Below are 19,570 nucleotides of genomic sequence, written 5' to 3'. Positions count from 1 at the left end.
ATTTGCATCACACAAATGCCAAACAATGACCGTCTCAAACAAAATAGAATATAACCATCCAGGTTCAATGTCTTTACCTGAGTTCTCTACTATCAATATATTGGGTGTTATCAGTGACCAGACTCAGAACCGAATCAGCCAAAAAAATACTGTGGGTATAAAAGTGGTCAGAGTCTATGGGTTATGATATTACATTCTCCCTATGGGCGGCCATCTCATAATACAAAGGGTTTGTGGATAGCCAGCCTGCCAACATACATAAAAAAATAATAATAACAATAATACGTGTTGCTGTAAGTTCAGATGAACCCAATATAATGATGTCCTTTGGCATGGGCAGTCGTGTGGGAGGGAGATTTATTCATTTTTTAAGTGCTTAAAACAGTGGGCAGGGAGTGCACTCATTGGAAGGTGCCTCTTACCAATCTGGGACACCCTGTGAGAAGAATAGCACTATCTCCTCTCTCACCTGCACACTCTTTAAAAAACAGCCCACCACACCTCTCATCTCCATTTTTAAAAAAAATTATTCATGGGATACCTAGGCCAGCCTTTATTGCCCATCCCTAATTGCTGAATGAGCAGTTAAGAGTCAACAATATTGCAGTGGGTCTGGAGTCACTTCTCGGCCAGACCAGATAATGACAGCAGTTTCCTTCCTAAAAGGACATTAATAAACTAGACCCAATCCAAAACTCATACACATGCCTGGATCTGGAATCCATTTGTTCTCCCATATGGGTCTGCCTGTATTCATGACAGCTTTATCACAAAACTTCTAATCAGTGGTGAGAAGGCAACTCAGCAGCATTTTCTCAAGGACAGCTAGGGCTGGATGAATAAATGCTAGCTAAGCTGCTGAAGGCGACATGTCATCAATGAATTAAATAATACATTTTGTTAGTGAGAGCTAAACTATGTTTATTGGGAAATGCAAAAGTATCTACAATTGAACTGATCTATCATAAAATGTAGGCTGATTTATTTTGTTGTTTATACGATTGTGGAGAGAAGGAATGAAGTTCTCGTGAAACTATGTATAAATCTAAAACCTGTCCGTTTGGAATTTAGGTCCCAGCATGTAACTGTACCGCTGCCTACACGGGTGATTACTGCACTGAGGATTTTGATGCTTGTCAAGATAACCAATGTTTCCTGAATGACACTTGCAAAGACCAGCCTGCACCACTGGAGGGTTACACCTGTGATCCCTGTCCAGATAATTTAGTGGGAGATGGGATAAAATGCTACGGTGAGGATGCATGCTCCTTCTTTCTTGTATACTTGAAGTGTTTACGCAACAGTAAATATTAAAAATTAGAAATAACAGTCTTCACTTTTAAAATCCTGTTGACATGCGTTAAAATAGTCATATTGAGTGCCTTCTCCCATGGGACATTCTGCATGTTATACTCTTGAATGTTTCCAGAATTTATGAAGACAAAGGACCAGATTTCTAACTCCGAGGTGCTATTGGATGGCAGGGTTAATCCCACCACTGTCTTGAGACTGTGAGCAGGTGGGACCATCCTGTGCTCTTTGCCCTAAATGACCTATGGGCAGGCCTCAAAGGGAGTGGGAAAGGGCTGAGTCCAGAGATGAGCTACTACTTGAGTGAAATTCAGTAAGGGAGGAAAATCAAAATGACATGAAATGTCCAGTTAATATAACCAATCAGTCAGTCAGAAGTTAGAAAAGAGAAAAATAAAAGGAATTAGACACTTGATACTGTAAAAAGATAACATCAGCATATTAAATATTATGATGCAGTTAACAGACAAAGACTTTAGGCATTTTAACACAAAGATTATATGAAATTTCAAAACTCTATTCCCTGAGATATTTCGATCAAAAGCAATCTGCAATTCAACTTATTTTACATTTTAGGGAAATTACCACTTTGGTACATCAAAATACATCAAAAGGAATTTATAAAACTATAGTTAGAACAACTAAATGTAATACCTCTAAGTTTGCAGATGACATAAAGCTGAGCAGGAGTGTGAGCTGTGAGGAGAATACAGAGCTACTCCAGTGTGACTTCGGCAAGTTAAGTGTGTGGGCAAATGCATGGTGAATGCAGGATAATGTGGATAAATTTGAAGTTATCAACTTTGATTGGAAAAATGGGAAGAGATAGATTGAAAAAGGGGAGATGGAATGAGACTTGAATAGCCTTGCACACCAGTCGCAGAAAGACTGGTGGTACAGCAGGTGATGAAGAAGGCAAATGAAATGTTGTCTTTCATAGTGAGAGGATTTGAATGCAGGAACAGGAACCTCTTGCTGCAATTGTACCAGGCCTTGGTGATACCCAAATTTGGAGTATTATGTACAGTTCTGGCCTTCTTATCTTAGGAAGGATGTTCTGGCTATGGAGAGAGTGCAACTAAGATTTACAAGTCTGATTCCTGCAATGGCAGGATTGACATAGGAAGAGAGACCATATTGGTGAGGACTGTATTCATTGACATTTGGAAAAATGAGATGGGGTGGGGGGATGTTGGTGATCTCCAAAGTAAACAGATGTTTCCAATGACTGGAAAGTGCAGAACCAGGTGTCACAGTCTTAAAAAAATATGGAGAATGCTACTTAGGACTGAGCTAAGAAGAAATGTTTTCACTCAGAGTGGGGATCTATGGAACTTTCAGCCACAGAAAGAAGTTGAGCCCAAAACATTGAATGGTCTCAAGAAGATGTTAAATATAGTTCTTAGAGATAAAGGGTATGGAGAGAAAGTGGAAAGAGGGTACTGAGTTGGATAATTAGCCATAATCTTATTGAATGATGGAGCAGGGTTAATGGGCTGAATGGTCTAATTCTTGCTTCTACTTTCTAAAACTATGTACCACTTCAATTTTGGAATGGAAATCAGGCATGGTAAAAATGCATTTGTGGAACTGTAGTTATTTTGAAAATAAATAGTGAGGTAACATCGGTAAAAATAGATTTAGAATTTCTACCTCAATGAATAGAATGGGGTTTAGATGCAAAGAAAGCTTCTGACTTCTTAGCAGCTGTCTTACATGTTTTTGTTTGGCTTTCTAGACTTGGATGAGTGCCAGGAAAATACAGACAATTGTGAACAGATCTGCACAAATGTTTTTGGAGGATTCAACTGCAGCTGCAATACAGGCTACACAATAAATGCAATGAACAGCTCCAAGTGTACTGGTAAGGTACCAATATTTATTATCTGACTGAAATGACTTATTGCTGATGTAAAGGATGAACAAAGATACAAACATTACCATGTCATTTAAGCACCCTGAAATACATATTGCCGAAATATACAATGGTGGAGTTAGTTCTACTCAAATTATACTATAGAAATGACTTCCAAAAGTCAATAAATTCAAAGTGATCATCCATAATGGCATAATGGCAACCACAGATGTGACCTATAATAGATGATTGAAATAGGACAAGTTACAGATTACCCCTCATTCTTCTAAACACTAATGAATAAAGGCCTAACCTGTTTCACTGTTCTTGATAAATCAGCTCCTTGATCCCAGGAATCAGCATGGTGAATCTATTTTAACCTGCCTCCAATGCCAGTATATCCTTTTTAAGGACAGGGACCAAGTGACTTTACATACTAATCCAGGTTGCAGCCTCACCAAGACCCTATACCATTATAATAAGACTTCCCTGTTTTTAACCTCCAACCCCTTAGCAATACTGGCCAATCAAAGGCCAGTAAGACCTTAATTAGCCACTGCCTCGAAGAGTAGTGGCTGCTGATGACATACACAACCTGAGGCCCAAGATCATCAGGGAACCCCATTCCAAAGTGCATAAAGATGGATTGGGGGTCGCTGGATGAGGGTTGAGGAAGGGGCATTGTAAAACAAGGGCAGCTGATGGCTTTCAGTGGTCAACACTCTACTCAAAGCTGGATCCCTCAATCAGGCACAGAGTATCTGATTATGTACAACTGCCTGTGGACTGTGTGGAAAATTTTTGCACACCTCCATTTAATCTCAGTGTCAAGGAAAATGGTTGTTCATTGACTCATTAAAAATGACCATTGATATCCTGTAGCAAGTGAATATCCCCTTCCAGCCCTTTCTGTTTCTGAACTAATTGAAGGTGGGATTGCTGCCAGCAGGAGATCAATGTCCAACATGAAGCTGGCTCAATGTCAGCTTCACATCCCAATGGGCTGCAGTAAACCCTGTCCCAAGATGGAATCAATGTACTGTACCAGCACTCACCCTGATATAACTGTTGAAACAAATTTTATATGGTATCCCATTACAATGAAAGAAGTATCTAATTAATCTTGCATGTGAAAATACAATGGACAAAAAAATGAAAATGGATCCATATGTCTCACTCAGAATAATGCATATTAAAGGGAGGACCAAGAGGCTATGGAAGTGAGCAGTGGCTGATAATAATTATTTCAATCCTTCTGTTTCAGACATCGATGAATGCAGCAATAGCTCTACATGTCCTCAAAATGCAGACTGTTTCAATTTATCAGGGAATTATTCATGTGTGTGCAAGTCTGGATTTGATGGAGACCCATTCAGGTTTTGCTTTGGTACGATTTCTCCTTTAATTCAATACGTAAATATAAGCCACAACACTTACTGTACTGTTTAAAAAAAGATGCATAAATGCATTAACATTGACATGAAGTGCAAGTTAACTTTGTCACAACCACCTTTTTGAGACAGCACTGCCAAAACAATATAAACCTATCTATTCTGTTTATTGAAAGAATAAAACTTCCCAATTGTACTTTTGAGGTATAATCTTCCTGCTCTAAAATAGGCAGCTGGGTATATTGTCATTTCCTGAGTTCTTTAAATGCAAATTCTCTTATAGGATGTCCTTATTAAAGTCATAATATACTCATTATTGTAGATACAATGCAACTTCCTAAACTATTGCTTGTTACTTCACTAAGAGTTCTCATGAGAGCATTCTCTCTTAGTTTGCAACATTTATCACAAGTAATTAATAAAAAATTTTATGATCCAGAAACTTGGGACTTCTATCACTTTCTCTTAAGAGAATTCACACTTAACTTACCCCTGGAATTGAGTTATTGCATCATTGATGATGGACTGGCTGAGGACAGATGGATTCTTTTTCAGCTATATCTTTTTTTCTCTGATTCTTAAAACTATTCAAAATGGTGCTGGATCATGGTGACAATGGAAAAACTTTTCACTGTTTTGTTGCTTTTCTCCCTGTAAAATAGATGTGACAATAAAATCATTCAGTCATTCATACCTACCACCCTCCAGATGAAAACATTACTTCTCAGATCTCCTCTCGACCTCTTGTTCCTCAACTTAAACTTGTGCCCTTGGGTCTTAGACAAGTCTGCCGGGGGGAAGAGATTATCATGATCTGCCCTGTCTATATTTCTCATAATTTTGATCAATCAGATCCTCCCACGGCCTCTTCTGTTCCAAGGAAACCAGACCCAGCCTATTCAAATATCACTCATAACTTTAAAAATTGCTTTAAACTGTCATATTGTCCTGTACTGAGTTAACTAGTCATCAGAGACAATGGACTTAATTTTGCCATCAAAAACTTGATATCAGAAATATTTCTGAATCTGAACATGTGTTTAGGTGTTGTACCTGCCTGCTGATTTATAAAAAGGAGCAACCAATGATTTAATTATTTCTGTGCAGTTAAGGACTGCAAGAAAGTGAGGCTTGGGAGCTGGAGGGCTAGAGAGTGTGAAGCAAAGGCTGACTGGGAGCACCCTTATGGAGACAAAGTGCTGCAGATATAATAGAGCAGCAGGACACACAATAATGGCGATATGACTGCCTAGTTGAAGAATTTTAAAATTCTTTCATGATACGTGGATATCACTGGCAAATCACTGGCAAATCTAATTGCCCTTGAATTTGCTAGGCCATTTCAAACGGCGTTAAGAGCCAATCTTATTACTGTGGATTGCAAGTCACATGTTGGCCTGATCAGATTTCTTTGTCTAAAGGACATTGATGAATCAGGTGTTTTTTTAAACAACAACCAGTTTTTAAAGTTCCAGATTTTATTAATTGTCATAGTCATACAGCACAGGAACAGGCCCTTCAGCCCATCTTGTCCATGCTACCAGTTTTCCTGAACTGAATTAGTCCGATTGGCTTTCATTTGGACCATATCCCTCTTATACTTTCTATCCATGTACCTGTCCAAATATCTTTCAAGTGTTAGAATTGTATTCACCTCTACCACTTCCTCTGGTAGCTCGGTCCGTATATGCACCACCGTCTCTGTGAAAGATTTGGCCCTCAGGTCCCTTTGGAATCTTTATCCTCTGACCTTAAATCCATGGCTGCTAGTTTTGAACTCCTCTACCTGGGGGAAAAGATATTGGCTTATCTATGTCCCTCATGATTTTATAAACCTCTAAGGTCACACTCAGCCTCCTACGCTCCAGGGAAAAAGGTCTGAGCCTAATCAATCTATTTTTATAACTCAAATCCTCAAGCCTTGGTAACATCTTTGTATATCGTTTTAGCACCCTTTCTAGTTTTATAACATCCTTTCTATAGCAAGGCAACAAGAATGTGGCCTTACCAATCCTGTACAGCCATGACATGACATCTGAACTCCTGTACTCAATGCTCTAAATGACAAAGTCAAGCATGCCAAATGCCATCTTCACCACCTTGTCTACCTGTGATGCCATTTTTACAGATCTACGTAACTGCGCCCATAAGTCTCTCTGCTCAACAACATTCTTCAGGACCCTACATTAACTGTCATACCAAAATGCAACACCTCATATTTATCTAAAATAAACTTTGTCTGCCATTTCTCAGTCCATAGACCCAGTTGATCATGATCCCATTGTACTCTTTGATAACCTTCTTCACTATCCACTTTACCACCAATTTTGGTATCATCTGCAAACTTACTAACCCTGTCTCGTATAGTCACATCCAAATCATTTTATATAAATGACAAACAACAGTGGATCCAGCACCGATCCTTGCAGAACTCTGCTGGTCACAGACCTCCAGTCTGAACAACAACCCTCTACCACCACACTCTGTCTCCCACCATCAAGCCATTTTTGTATCCAATTGGCTAACTCTTCTTGGATCCCATGTGAACTAACCTTACTAACAAGTCTACCATTGCAGAACCTTGTCAAAGGCCTTGCTAAAGTCCATGATAAAGATAACGTCTGCCACAGTGCCTTCATCTATCTTCTTGGTCATCCCTACAAAAACTCAATCAAGTTTGTCAGACACGCCATCTAGATTCTTTTTCTCAGAATTCCCTCCCACAACTTACCCACTACTAACTTTAGGGTCAGCAGTCTATGATTCCCTAGCTTTTCCTTGCTACCTTTCTGAAATAATTGCACAACATTAGCTACCCTCCAGTTTTCCAGCACCTCACCCATGGCTGTAGATGATACAAATATCCCTGCTACGGGCTACACAATTTCTTCTCTGGTTCCCATAATGACCTGTCATAGACTTGATGAGGTCCCAGGGATTTATCTATGTATATATCCTACCACAAGCAGAGTAGGGTCTGAATTTATGTCCTGAAAGCATTAGCCAGAATCTCTGGAATCCTGGTCTAATGATGTTACTGCAAAGTCACCATTTTTCCTGCTCACCTATGTCTGTTCTCAATCTCTAATAACCACAACTTGCTATGCAAAATCCACTGAAAGTCTGTGGGAAAAATTAAGAGGAATAAATACCAAGGACCTTCCCTTCACAAAATCCAGATCACATTTAAAAAATTAGCATGTACAAACTTCTACTTTACGTTTCATGGCTAATTTACTTATTCTTTCAGATGTGGATGAATGTCTTGATAGTAATACATGTGCAAGCAAAAATTCCATCTGTACAAATACTGAAGGCTCTTTTAACTGCACCTGTCTAGAAGGATATGAAGGACCCAACTGCACAGGTAAGAAATACATTTATATTTGAAGGCTGGAATTATTGTCATTGGAATAGTTGACCTTGTATCAGTGGTTGTTCAAATTAACATTCTGCTTTAAATAAAATCACTACTTTTTATCACAAAGTATTGTAGAGTAAATGTTCTGCTCCTCCTTAAAATGTGAAACTGGAAATCAAAGTTAATCAGTTTTGATTACAGCACTTAAAGATAATGTGCTGTCAATACTTTCTTTCATATCTATTCCATGCAATTTTGTTATGGAGGTTCCATTATCTGACTCCCCATACTTTCACCCCTGATCTATATTGGGGGGAATGGTTGACAATGTTCTACAAACAGTAGCACTATTGTGCCATAGTTGTCTCTGTTACGTTAGAATTAGCTTTAGTAGCACATGCACTCAAATGAATGCAACAAAAAGTTTGCCGCTTATGGGCTAGCTTCAGTACAAGATTGCTAGGTACAGATACTTCTGTATTTGGTACATTAATGACCACCCATTCGTTTCAAGTAAGTGAATAAATATTTCCATTAAAATAACATAATGACATGAGCCATGAATATTTCAGCCAATAGTTTCATCATATCATATCTTTTAAATTCTCTCTTTCTGTAACTGGGAAGCACTGGGGTGGGTTGATGGGTTCAGATGCTACCCGATCTGCTGTGCTTTTCCAGCACTACTCTAATCTTGACTCTGATCTCCAGCATCTGCAGTCCTCACTTTCACCTAGTTGATTTCAACCTTACTGCAAATCCTCTTGCAAGGATGCCTACCTTGAAGAAGTTCTCCTCCTCTCTCTGCAAGGATCTCAATGAGTCTCTCTCTCTCATTGCAACCCCCAGGTCATATCTTCTGCCGAGCCTCATTCCAGATAAAGGGGTCCTACCCAAAACGTCAATTTTCCTGCTCCAACTGCTGACTGACCTGCTGTGCTTTTCCAGGACCATCCTAATCTATGCTTCTTTTAATGACCAATCGGCCTGTGATGGAATACTGGTTAAATTCCCATTGTTTGCAGCTGAATGAGTCATGACGATTTTGACTGCTGGGTTTCATTAACATGCTGTTGGCTAACCTGGGAAGAGGTGGGAATTTGCTGGCAGCTGTAGAAATGCCAGCATTGCATTCAGAGTTGCATGGAGGTGGAGAGGGGGATTATGGAGGGGGTGATGGGAGGTGGAGCTCAGGATACGGGAGGTGGAGAGGATTCTTGAGCTAGAAAAGACTTGAACTTTCTTTCTGACATTCTCAGAGATATTTATTTTGAATGGCCAATTATACTTCCTTCTCAGTTGCCTTTACATGGCTAGAGAGCCACAAAAATGTCCTCGCTAAAATCAGAATTAACATTGCAGTTGGGGGAAGTACTTTATTGAACACTGACAACCTTTGACATTTTCCCCTGTGACAAGTCAAGTGACAATGCAACATTTAATTAGGCATTTTCATGTCCAATTGCTTTCAGGATCCTGTGGACTGGAAAAGAAGATGTGAGAGTCCCTTATGAGTAATAATGTTTGATCCATCATCTAGAAGCAGTCCCAATCCTAGGCTGTAGATTGATGTCATATCAGCAGCAGCCATTTGTCTCCCTCATGGTACTACCACTTATTGGGGCTGTCTGTTTTTGATGACCTGACAGCTAGCAAGGGTTTGTGCCCCTGAGATCCCAAAACAGGCCTTAACATTAGTAATAACCATTTTTTAAAAAAATGCTATTCCTAGCATTTACAAGTGCTTTATTTGATGCCATAAATATTCTATATTTTGAGATATTAAATATTTTATATTTTCTCTTCTTAAATGAATATAGATATTGACGAATGTGCAGAAAATCAGAACAATTGTCCCTTGAATTCTGTGTGCAGCAATACAGCTGGCTCATTCACATGTCAATGTAAAGAAGGATATGAAAGTCCTAACTGCACTGATATTGATGAATGCACCAGATTTCTGTTTGACTGTCCAAGTCATGCTGGCTGTGAAAACATACCAGGTTCTTTCACCTGTTCCTGTCTGCCTGGATTCAAAGGAAATGCAACATTCTGCAAAGGTACTGGTTCCTTCACCATATACTTCTTACCATGTTACAGTTTTAATAAATTCAAGCATTATTGTAAGCAAGTTAACACTTCTTTAAAATAATTGTTAACAGAATATAATGGAAGTGTGTTCTGAATCACTATGTATTCAAAACTGTTTTATTAAAGTGGAACCAATTAAAAAATCCTGAAAAAGACCTTTAAGTACGACAGATGCTGAAAATTGAAATAAAAAGAGGATAATAGGAATAGGAATAGCATTATCTGTAAAAGGAAAGATAGAGTTAACATTTCAGGTCAATATCTTTTTAATCAATTCTCATGAACGGTCATCAAACTGAAGGGTTGGTTTCGAGTTTTGTTTGGAGGTCCCACATCTACGATTGGGAAGATCTGTGGGTCAGTACGTGCTAATGCCAGGTTCCAAAGGGTGACCTTTGAAGTAACAACTACTGCAGTGACTAACTCTAGGTACCTTGTATAATTATGGCCAAAAGGGAGAAAGTGAGGACTGCAGATGCTGGAGATCAGAATCGAAAAGTGTGGTGCTAGAAAAGTACAGCCCATCAGGCAGCATCTGATGAACAAGAGGGTCGATGTTTTGAGCATTAGCTGTTTGTGAGGAATGAGCTCATTCCTGATGAAGAGCTTATGCTTTAAACCTCAACTGTCCTGCTCCTCGGATGCTGCCTGACCAGCTGTGCTTTTCCAGCACCACACGTTTTGACTCTAATTATGGCCAACAGGTCAGTTTCTGAGCTGGGAAAGTGAATAAAAGACTTTCTAGCATTGAGAAATTGACAGTCCTACTTTCAGAGGTGATGTAGGTTGGAGAAAGGGAAGCTGCCTCACAATGAGGAGGTTTCACAGATTCTAAAATGGATGAGGCCAGAGCTGCCAGGCTCTCATCGTGGAGGTGCAGCCATTCTTTTGAAGGCCACAGTGACCTTATGGCTGCAGCAGGTGTAGGAGAGAGTTTCTAGTCAGAGGGACCACGGTGATCCACCCCCTCCTCCTCCCCCCACCCAGTTCTGCTTGTGGATGACCAAATATCCACAAATCCTTGGCTAAGGTTTGATCTCAGAAGGGGGCCCACATGCTGACAGTAAAATTCTGGTCGGTGTGCACAAGATACAGACTTAGCTGAATGGGTTACCTACTACTTGCAGGATCCTGGTTCTGACTCCATAAAAACTGCTCAGAAGCAAGATGACAATAGAAGAGCAGCATACCACCTGATAAAGTGAGGGAGACCATGACGTATGTCACTAGACTACTAATCCAGAGACTCAGGCTAATGTTCTGAGAACATGCATTTGAATTGTCATGCTTTCACAGCAAACAATAAAATTTGATTTCAATCAAATCTGGAATTAAAAATTAGATCAATGATGACCATGTCGTTACTGCCAATTGTTGTAAAAACTCATCCAGTTCACTAATGACCTTGAACTACTGACATGGTTTTGCTACGTTTGATACTAGACCGACAGCAATGTGGTTGATTCTTATTTGCTCTCTTAAATGTCCTAAAGAGCCAATCAGTTCAATGACTTCTGGGAATGAACAACAAATGCCAGCCTTGCCAGTAATGCCCATATTTCAATGAAGAACAATTTTGAAATCATCAGAAATCAGAGGTCCATCTATTTCTGGTCCTATCTCTACATATAATGAAAATTCAGCATGTTAAGCACAGATTAACTATTAGGGAGCTAACAATTCTTTTCTAAAAGTGACTCTATAATGCTACGTCAACATAATTTTAATGAATAATTTATCCGAAAGTAAAAATATGCAGCAGCGTCTTCTCATTGAAATATAACAGATATAAATGCTGGGAAAATTAGGGATAGATTTTCTTTCCATTAACTGAAATGGAAGGAAAATCAGGTAGGATCACTCTGAAATTGTGCATTTCTCGAGCCTGAAATTCTTCTGATCACTACACTTAGACAATTCATTTAGTCCCAGTATACGATCAGGAACATCCACCACAGAAAATATGACTCTATGATAGTTATGGATTTAAGTTAGCTATACAAAATGTAATTATTTAAATAGAATATAACCGAGTGAAATTTTGTTATATTGCAGATATTGATGAGTGTGCAGAGGAAATAGCATTGTGTCCTTCCAATGAGATCTGTGAAAACAGCATTGGAAATTATACTTGTATTTGTCCTGCTGGATCTGAAAGAGTAAATGGTTCCTGCCAAGGTAAAGCTCTGTTAATATGAGTCTTCAAATGAGCATGTAACATGGGTACATTGTAAAGACTCCACATCAAGTAGCACATGTAACAACTACAGCAATTCACAAATTATTTTAGAACAAAACTATTACTGGAACTCTCTGCCATTTTAAGTATTGTTCCCTTTGGGGTGGATTTTTATGTTTCTGAGAAATGGACAGTGACAAAACAGCCAGCCATTTTACACACAGTACAATTTTCATTTTCACATGGTTTCAATGAGAAAGGAAATTGAACGGTTCTGCTTGATATGAAATTTCACCGTCTGGTATCAAATGCATAAAGTTATCTGTATAGTACATGCTTTCTGACTGACTCTGTCAGGCTGAGAATGTTTTAATCGGTGAAATTGAAGAGCTCCAGCCACACTTAGGAGAAAGATACTGCAAAGCTCTTCCTCTCTCCACGTGTGTTATCACTGCTGGGCACGTACTTGGAAGACATTTGGAAGTCACCATGCAACTGCATTTTTCTGCTACCTAATTTCACCTTGGAAACAACTTATGCAGCTTCATCTTATGAGAGAAAAGAGCTGAAGCAAAGTTGCTGCCAAAAGCATCAGAAGCAATAGCAGGACCAGCTGCCATCTCCTCAGCCACATGTCCTTACAGAGCATAGAGACAATGGACCCTGAGCTTCAGTTGAAAGGAGTCAAGTCCACTGACACAGATTTCACCGACAGACAAATAGCTCTCTTGACATGTTTCAGAGCTAGCATCTCAGGCTAGGCTGTCATGGTATCTGTATAATTGCCACACCCCCACAGGTGCTTTGGTAATGGAAAGAAAAAATTCAATTGTGTGTAAGAGCACTTGTAGATACTAAGAAGGAAAAAATAAATACATGCCTCCTGAAATGCAGTGCACTCACTCTTCCTGCCACTCCAAGGTCTCTGATCTTCTTACTGCACTGTTCTCATCTTGAAGTTTTCTCATATTTCTGCTGCCAGCATACTCAGTTGGACAAATAAACATAGAAAATAGCAGAAGTAGATCATGTGGTCCCACTTGCCTGCTGCATCATTCAATAAAATCATAGTTAATCTGTCTCTATTTCAAATTTCACATTCCCATTTGTTCCCTATAACCCACGGTTCTCCCACCTAAGAAGAATCTGTACACCTCTCAGTGACCTTGTCTACAATCCATTCTGAGGCAGGCAGTTTCAAAGTTACATAACGCTTTTACAGAAAAAGATTCTCCTCATCTCTGTTATGAACGGATGAACCTAATTTGAAAACAGTGCCCCCCTGGTTCTGAGTGGATCCACAAGAGGATACATTTGGCACAGTCTTTCTAAACATGGCTGTCAAGGGTATTGGTGAGAAATTTATAAGATGTAGGAAAGAAGAGTAAAGTTCGACAGATAATCATGCATTGACACTGGTATATAAACTAACACATAGGGCAGTACTCAGATCATGGGACACTGACAGTGATATTTGCCTGAAGAAACCATATCAAGTAGAAAGTGCACCAGCAGCTAATCAGCTGCCTAATTGCTGTTTGATCTGGTGGACGTTCTGGCAAAGATATGCTCTAGGTTTTCTCTGTTAAATTTTTCCATTTTCAATCTTAGTCCTAAAATGGGTGAGATCCAGCCTGTATTCCATTTTATCCCTGCTCATTTTGAATTATTCAACCAGCAAATAATTAAAGAAAATTCAACTTGTTGCATAACTATCTTTTGTTTAAATTTCAGATATCGATGAATGCCAAAACCCAGCAGAGTGTTCAAATAGTGGGCAACACTGTGTAAATACTGAATACTCCTTTAGGTGTGAATGCAAGAATGGATTTATGAATATTAGTGGAACATGTGAAGGTATTTAAGATTGTAAAATAGCTTCACTTAATATCATTGACAATTAGATATCCTGTTATAGTAACATGTTGGAATTAATTTTCCCAAGGGCTGTTACATCAGTATAAAATGGTTTTGAACTTAAAGTTACTTACTTGATTTAACCTTGAGTAGTTAAAATATATTGAGGTGGCCATCTCAGCAGGTTCCTGAAAAGGGCCTTTGATTCTTGCTACTCCATGTACCTCATTTTCCCATTTATTAAAGAGTACGTCTCAGTTGCTACACTGTTGCTGGAGAGTTCAGCCCACGACCCCTTATCCATAAGCCTGACTGCAAGGCTTCGAAACTGTGGAAAAAAAATCTGACCTGGCCTTCAAGGGCACTTTAACTTGGAGGAGCCATCTTCTCTTTTCAACTTCAGAAGCACTGGAGGCACCACTGAGGCTTTTGAGCTGCTGCTCCCTTGATGGTGTTGACATCTCTGAGAGGCAGGTCACCTTGTTTAATTGGATGCCAGTCCTGTTGCCACTCCCTTAATTGCACCCACCAGAGAATCCTACCCAGAATCCATTGTCTACCTGTACAGACACAGGACCATTTTCAATACATTGTTATATAATTGTATTGTCTGTAAAAATAAAACTATGAACTAATTCTATGTAAAAATGTTCGTATTGGGTCACATTCATAGTGAATCAGTCTATTGGTGCAGGCAACATTAAGAGTTAGAATTAAAGGAAAGAGCTTTCATCTTTCCAAGCTGCAAGTGTGATTAAGTCAAACATCTGGCAACAATAAACCAGGGGTCTACCTAGTTGTGGGACCATTAAACATTATGTCTGTGAGCTTGGAGAGTGATGTTCACAATTAATTCATAAGAATTGCAAAGCACATACAGTAATTTTCAACTCAGACCTTGGGACACTGACAGTGATATTTGCTTGAAGAGACCATGTCACCAATTTTCAGTAATTACACACTGAATAATAAACTAGAGGGAAAGTGTTTTTTTTTCAATAGCTTGAGGTTGCTAAACTCAACTACAGGACTGCCAGTGCCTCACCTAAGAATAATCATCTCAGCATAAAGTGATAACAGATCTGGGCTCTTCTGGGTTTGTTCGGGCTTTTCTACTACAACAAATATTGTACTTCTCTATTGAACAGTCAAGGGAGTCAATTTGTAAACTTGACTCTTGCCACTATTAGTACCAGGAAATGGAGCTTTCCCCGTTGAGGATGGAAGCACTTTCATTTCAATGTATTCTTTCATCCTGTTGTGCAGTTTTTCCTCTGATGCTTACAGAAACGTATACGTATCATAGAAGAACCATCAGAGAAAGATAACTTATTAACTAATCTTATAATTGCACCCCAATGTGTCTTTGGACAGTTCAGAATCGTGATAACGGGGTGAGCTGGTGCACATTGTTGGTGGAATTAATTCAAATAATGCTAATGGAGAAATGTGAAAACTAAATCCTTTTGTTTCAGTTCTTTGGGAAAAAGACAGTAAAATCACGTAAGGTCGTCCTTTTCATGACCTTGTCACAATATGAAGACAATATGCAAGCTATATGAGTGGATACACATTTACTAATATCAAAAATTATGTTCTGCAGATATAAATGAATGCCTTAATGCAGAAGAAAACAATTGCTCTAAAACACTAGGGATCTGTGCTAACTTGGAGGGTTCATTTGCTTGTCAGTGCAAGGGTGGTTATACTGGAAATGGTGTTACTTGTAATGGTAAGCATGAAACGACACAATCTATATGTTTTCACATTATTTTTTGTAAAAGTTACAAATCTGAGAAAAATAGTATCTGGGAAAACCAGGCCAAAACTGAAAAAAAAAAGATTTTTGCCTTATCGGGACAATGAAATATTTTATCTTTTCAGTAATCTATAACAACATACATGATTTTGACATGTTTTTTCCAAGATATTGTAAAACTGTGAAAACTAGATATTTATCTGATGTAAAACACAGGAAAACTAGAAGCCTGAAACTTTCACCCAATGTCATAGAAGGAAGATATAATGATTTTTTTTAACATTATCTTAATTCTCTTTGAATTAATAACATTGTATATCTGCTTTCTTCCATTAGATACAGATGAGTGTGCTGAAAGTAATACCTGTTCAGTGAAAAACAATACAATGTGTGTCAATACTGTGGGATCTTACAACTGTACATGCCAAAGTGGATATGATGGCATTAACTGCACAGGTGAGGAATGGAATTATGTTCAGGCCTGTGCCCTTGAAAACATTTATGATGTTAGTTATTGTTAACATTACATTACCAGTTCTGAATTAAATCACTAACATAACAACTTTGGATCTAAAGTTATAAAATATACAGACTAAGGTTGGATTCGAATGCTGTGGTCCCAATGACATATTGCAATCATTTATGTTTTCTCCTTGCAACAGAATTCCTCTTGTTGTGATATAAACAGAGGTGCATTATTATTTAGAGAGCTAAGTAAGAGCTCATTTAAGAGATGGAAAAGGGAATTTTATATTTCTTAATGATTTCACAATGTTTACTTCTCAGTCAGGTAAACTTACCCAGTCACACCTATTGTCAACTTGAAACCTCAGCTAATTAAAGGGATGTGCTGAGCTTTTCCCCAGAAGTTTTCAAATCAGAAAATAATCTCAGGGTAGAATATATCAACAATTATAAAACAGCACAAACAACTTACCATCACCAAATCCCTCACTATCAACATCCTGGGGATTACTATTGACCAGAAAATGAACTAGACTATCCATTTAAATACTGTGGCTGCAAGAGCAGGTCAGTGCCTATGAACGCTGCAGCAAGTAACTCATCTGCTGACACCTCAAATCCTGTCCACCATCTGTACGGCACACATAGGTGTGTAATGGAATACTCCCCACTTTACTGGATGAGTGTCGATCCAACAATACTCAAAAGTTTTGACACCATTTAGGATGAAGTGGCCTGCTTCATTGGCACCACATCCACAAGTACTCCCTCTTTCTACCATTGAAGCTCACTAGCAGCGGTTGTTTCACTGCAAGATGCATTGCAGAAATTCACCTAAGATCCTGAGACACCTTCCAAACCCATGACTACTATCATCTAGAATGACAAGGAAAACAGATACATGGGAAGACCAAAACCTGAGTCCCTTCCAAATCCCTCACCATCCTGACTTGGAAAGATTCACCATTTCCTCAATGTTGTTGGGTCAAAATCCTGGAATTCCATCCCTAATGCCATTGGGAGTCTATGCCATGTGAACTGCAGCAATTGATGAAGGTAGCTGACTACCATCTTCTCAAGGGTAACTAGAGATGACAATAAATGTTGTCTAATCCATACCAAGAATGATTTTAAAATAGCCAAGAATAATACCTATCCATGTATCTGAGATACTGGTCCTGATATACTTATATATAGTCCCTGGATAATCTCGATGACACTGTGCCTCTGTCTTGATTAACCTCTCGCCGATATTCTCTCCATTCAGAAAGAACAGTGTTTGAGGCCATTATAACTGGAATTGCAGCTGTGCCATTAAAAAGAGACAATGGGGATATTCATTGACATACTGCCTTAACTCTGTCCGAGTATGATCAACAGTATTCACTGCCAGAAGCATTTTAGCAATCTATCTGTGTTCTGATGACAATAAAAAGATTGAGAGAGACAAACTGAAAATTCAGGAAGGTTTTAAATGCAGTTAGATATGCCAAGGGAAAGGTCTGAAGTTTTTTTGTACCAATTGCATATTTTAATAATTGCCAAAGGCATAGTTATCAGAATTTCCCTTCTTATGAATGTCAATGTAATTTTGAAAATGATGCATTCTCCATGCACATTAAAATTCTTCCGCCGTGACCATTTCATTCTGCTGCTCTCAGTCTCTGAAGCTCTAATACCTGATGCTTCCATATTTATGACAAATGTATCTTGTTTTTATTTCTTCAAACATACTTTGTCTGTCGTCGAAGAGTGTGGCGCTGGAAAAGCACAGCCAGTCAGGCAGCAGCCGAGGCGCAGGAAAATTGACGTTTCGAGCAGATGCCCTTCGTCAGGAATATTTATGTTTATTTCTTCAAACGTATTTTGTTCCTTTACTCCCATGCTTACTCTAGCTGAGATTGGATTTCTCCACTACCAAGTCATGTGACTCAAGATTGCAGCCTGCGACACTCTTTGTCTTTCAGGGATCACAACTATCTCTGCTCACTACTCTCAACCAAAATTGCCAATACATTTGCGAGCTCAGTCAATCAGAAGGATATTTCTATCCCAAATTTACAGGTTGTCTTGGACCTTGCTACCCCAAATGCAGCTGTGCTAAATGGAATTCCAGTTTGTAGATTATCCATAATACCTTTGGAATTAACAGAAATCAACTAGATTGTTCTGCACTTTTCCTTCAGATGTGGATGAATGTCTTGATCCTGAGAAATGTTCGTGGAAAAACAACAGCATCTGTGTCAATACCGAGGGCTCTTTCCTCTGTTCATGTCAAATGGGATACGATGGATTCAACTGCACAGGTGAGGACTGAAATTATATACAAACCTTTCTCCTTAAACAAATTGGTCTTGTAACAATTGTTGTTGCTAACATTATTCTCTCCATTCTAGAAAAGATTACCACTTAGAGTCATAGAGATGTACAGCATGGAAACAGACCCTTCAGTCAAACTCATCCATGCCGACCAGATATTCCAATCCAAACTAGCCCCACCTGCCAGCACCCAGCCCATATCCCTCCAAACCCTTCCTATTCATATACCCATCCAAATGCCTTTTAAATGTTGCAATCGTACTAACCTCCACCACTTCCTCTGGCAGCTCATTCCATACACGTACCACACTCAGCGTGAAAAAGTTGCCCCTTAGGTGTCTTTTATATCTTTCCCATCTCCACTTTCAAGGAGCTATGAACCTGCACTCCAAAGTCTCTTTGTTCAGCAACACTCCCTAGGATCTTACCATTAAGTGTATAAGTCCTGCTTTGGTTTGCTTTCCAAAAATGCAGTATCTCATATTTGTCTAAATTGAACTCTATCTGCCACTTCTCAGCCCATTGGCCCATCTGATCAAGATCCCATTGTAATCTGAAGTAACCCTCTTCGCTGTCCACTACACCTCCAATTTTGGTGTCATCTGCAAGCTTACTAACTATACCTCTTATGCTCACATCCAAATCGTTTATATAAGAGAGACCTAAGGGGCAACTTTTTCACGCAGAGGGTGGTACGTGTATGGAATGAGCTGCCAGAGGATGTGGTGGAGGGTGATACAATTGCAACATTTAAGAGGCATTTGGATGGGTATATGAACAGGAAGATTTTGGAGGGATATGGGCCGGGTGCTGGAAGGTGGGACTAGATTGGGTTGGGATATCTGGTTGGCATGGACGGGTTGGACCAAAGGGTCTGTTTCCATGCTGTACTTCTCTATGACTCTATGAAATGATGAAAAGTAGTGGACCCAGCATCGATCCTTGTGGAACTCCATTGGTCACAGGCCTCCAATTTGAAAAA

The 19,570-nt window shown here is 39.1% G+C and overlaps 1 protein-coding gene across 1 annotated transcript in view; it reads left to right on the top strand.

Annotated features, from left to right (window-relative positions):
• LOC122556387 (uncharacterized) overlaps positions 1 to 19,570 on the top strand; it is a 237,644-nt gene that overhangs the window by 116,559 nt on the left and 101,515 nt on the right. The window contains exons 43-52 of the mRNA XM_087993952.1: positions 1,072 to 1,252; positions 3,050 to 3,175; positions 4,431 to 4,553; positions 7,808 to 7,924; positions 9,739 to 9,978; positions 12,065 to 12,187; positions 13,923 to 14,045; positions 15,649 to 15,777; positions 16,141 to 16,260; positions 18,456 to 18,575. Coding sequence (XP_087850078.1) covers positions 1,072 to 1,252; positions 3,050 to 3,175; positions 4,431 to 4,553; positions 7,808 to 7,924; positions 9,739 to 9,978; positions 12,065 to 12,187; positions 13,923 to 14,045; positions 15,649 to 15,777; positions 16,141 to 16,260; positions 18,456 to 18,575 — 1,402 coding nt within the window. The remainder of the gene's footprint in view (positions 1 to 1,071; positions 1,253 to 3,049; positions 3,176 to 4,430; positions 4,554 to 7,807; positions 7,925 to 9,738; positions 9,979 to 12,064; positions 12,188 to 13,922; positions 14,046 to 15,648; positions 15,778 to 16,140; positions 16,261 to 18,455; positions 18,576 to 19,570) is intronic.

This window comes from Chiloscyllium plagiosum, unplaced genomic scaffold (assembly GCF_037043375.1).
Source record: "Chiloscyllium plagiosum isolate Xiang-an unplaced genomic scaffold, Cpla_swu_hap1 HiC_scaffold_13, whole genome shotgun sequence".
Classification (NCBI taxonomy): Eukaryota; Metazoa; Chordata; class Chondrichthyes; order Orectolobiformes; family Hemiscylliidae; genus Chiloscyllium; species Chiloscyllium plagiosum.
The sequence above is the reverse complement of the archived record's forward strand: the minus strand, read 5'-3'. Positions and strand labels throughout refer to the sequence as shown.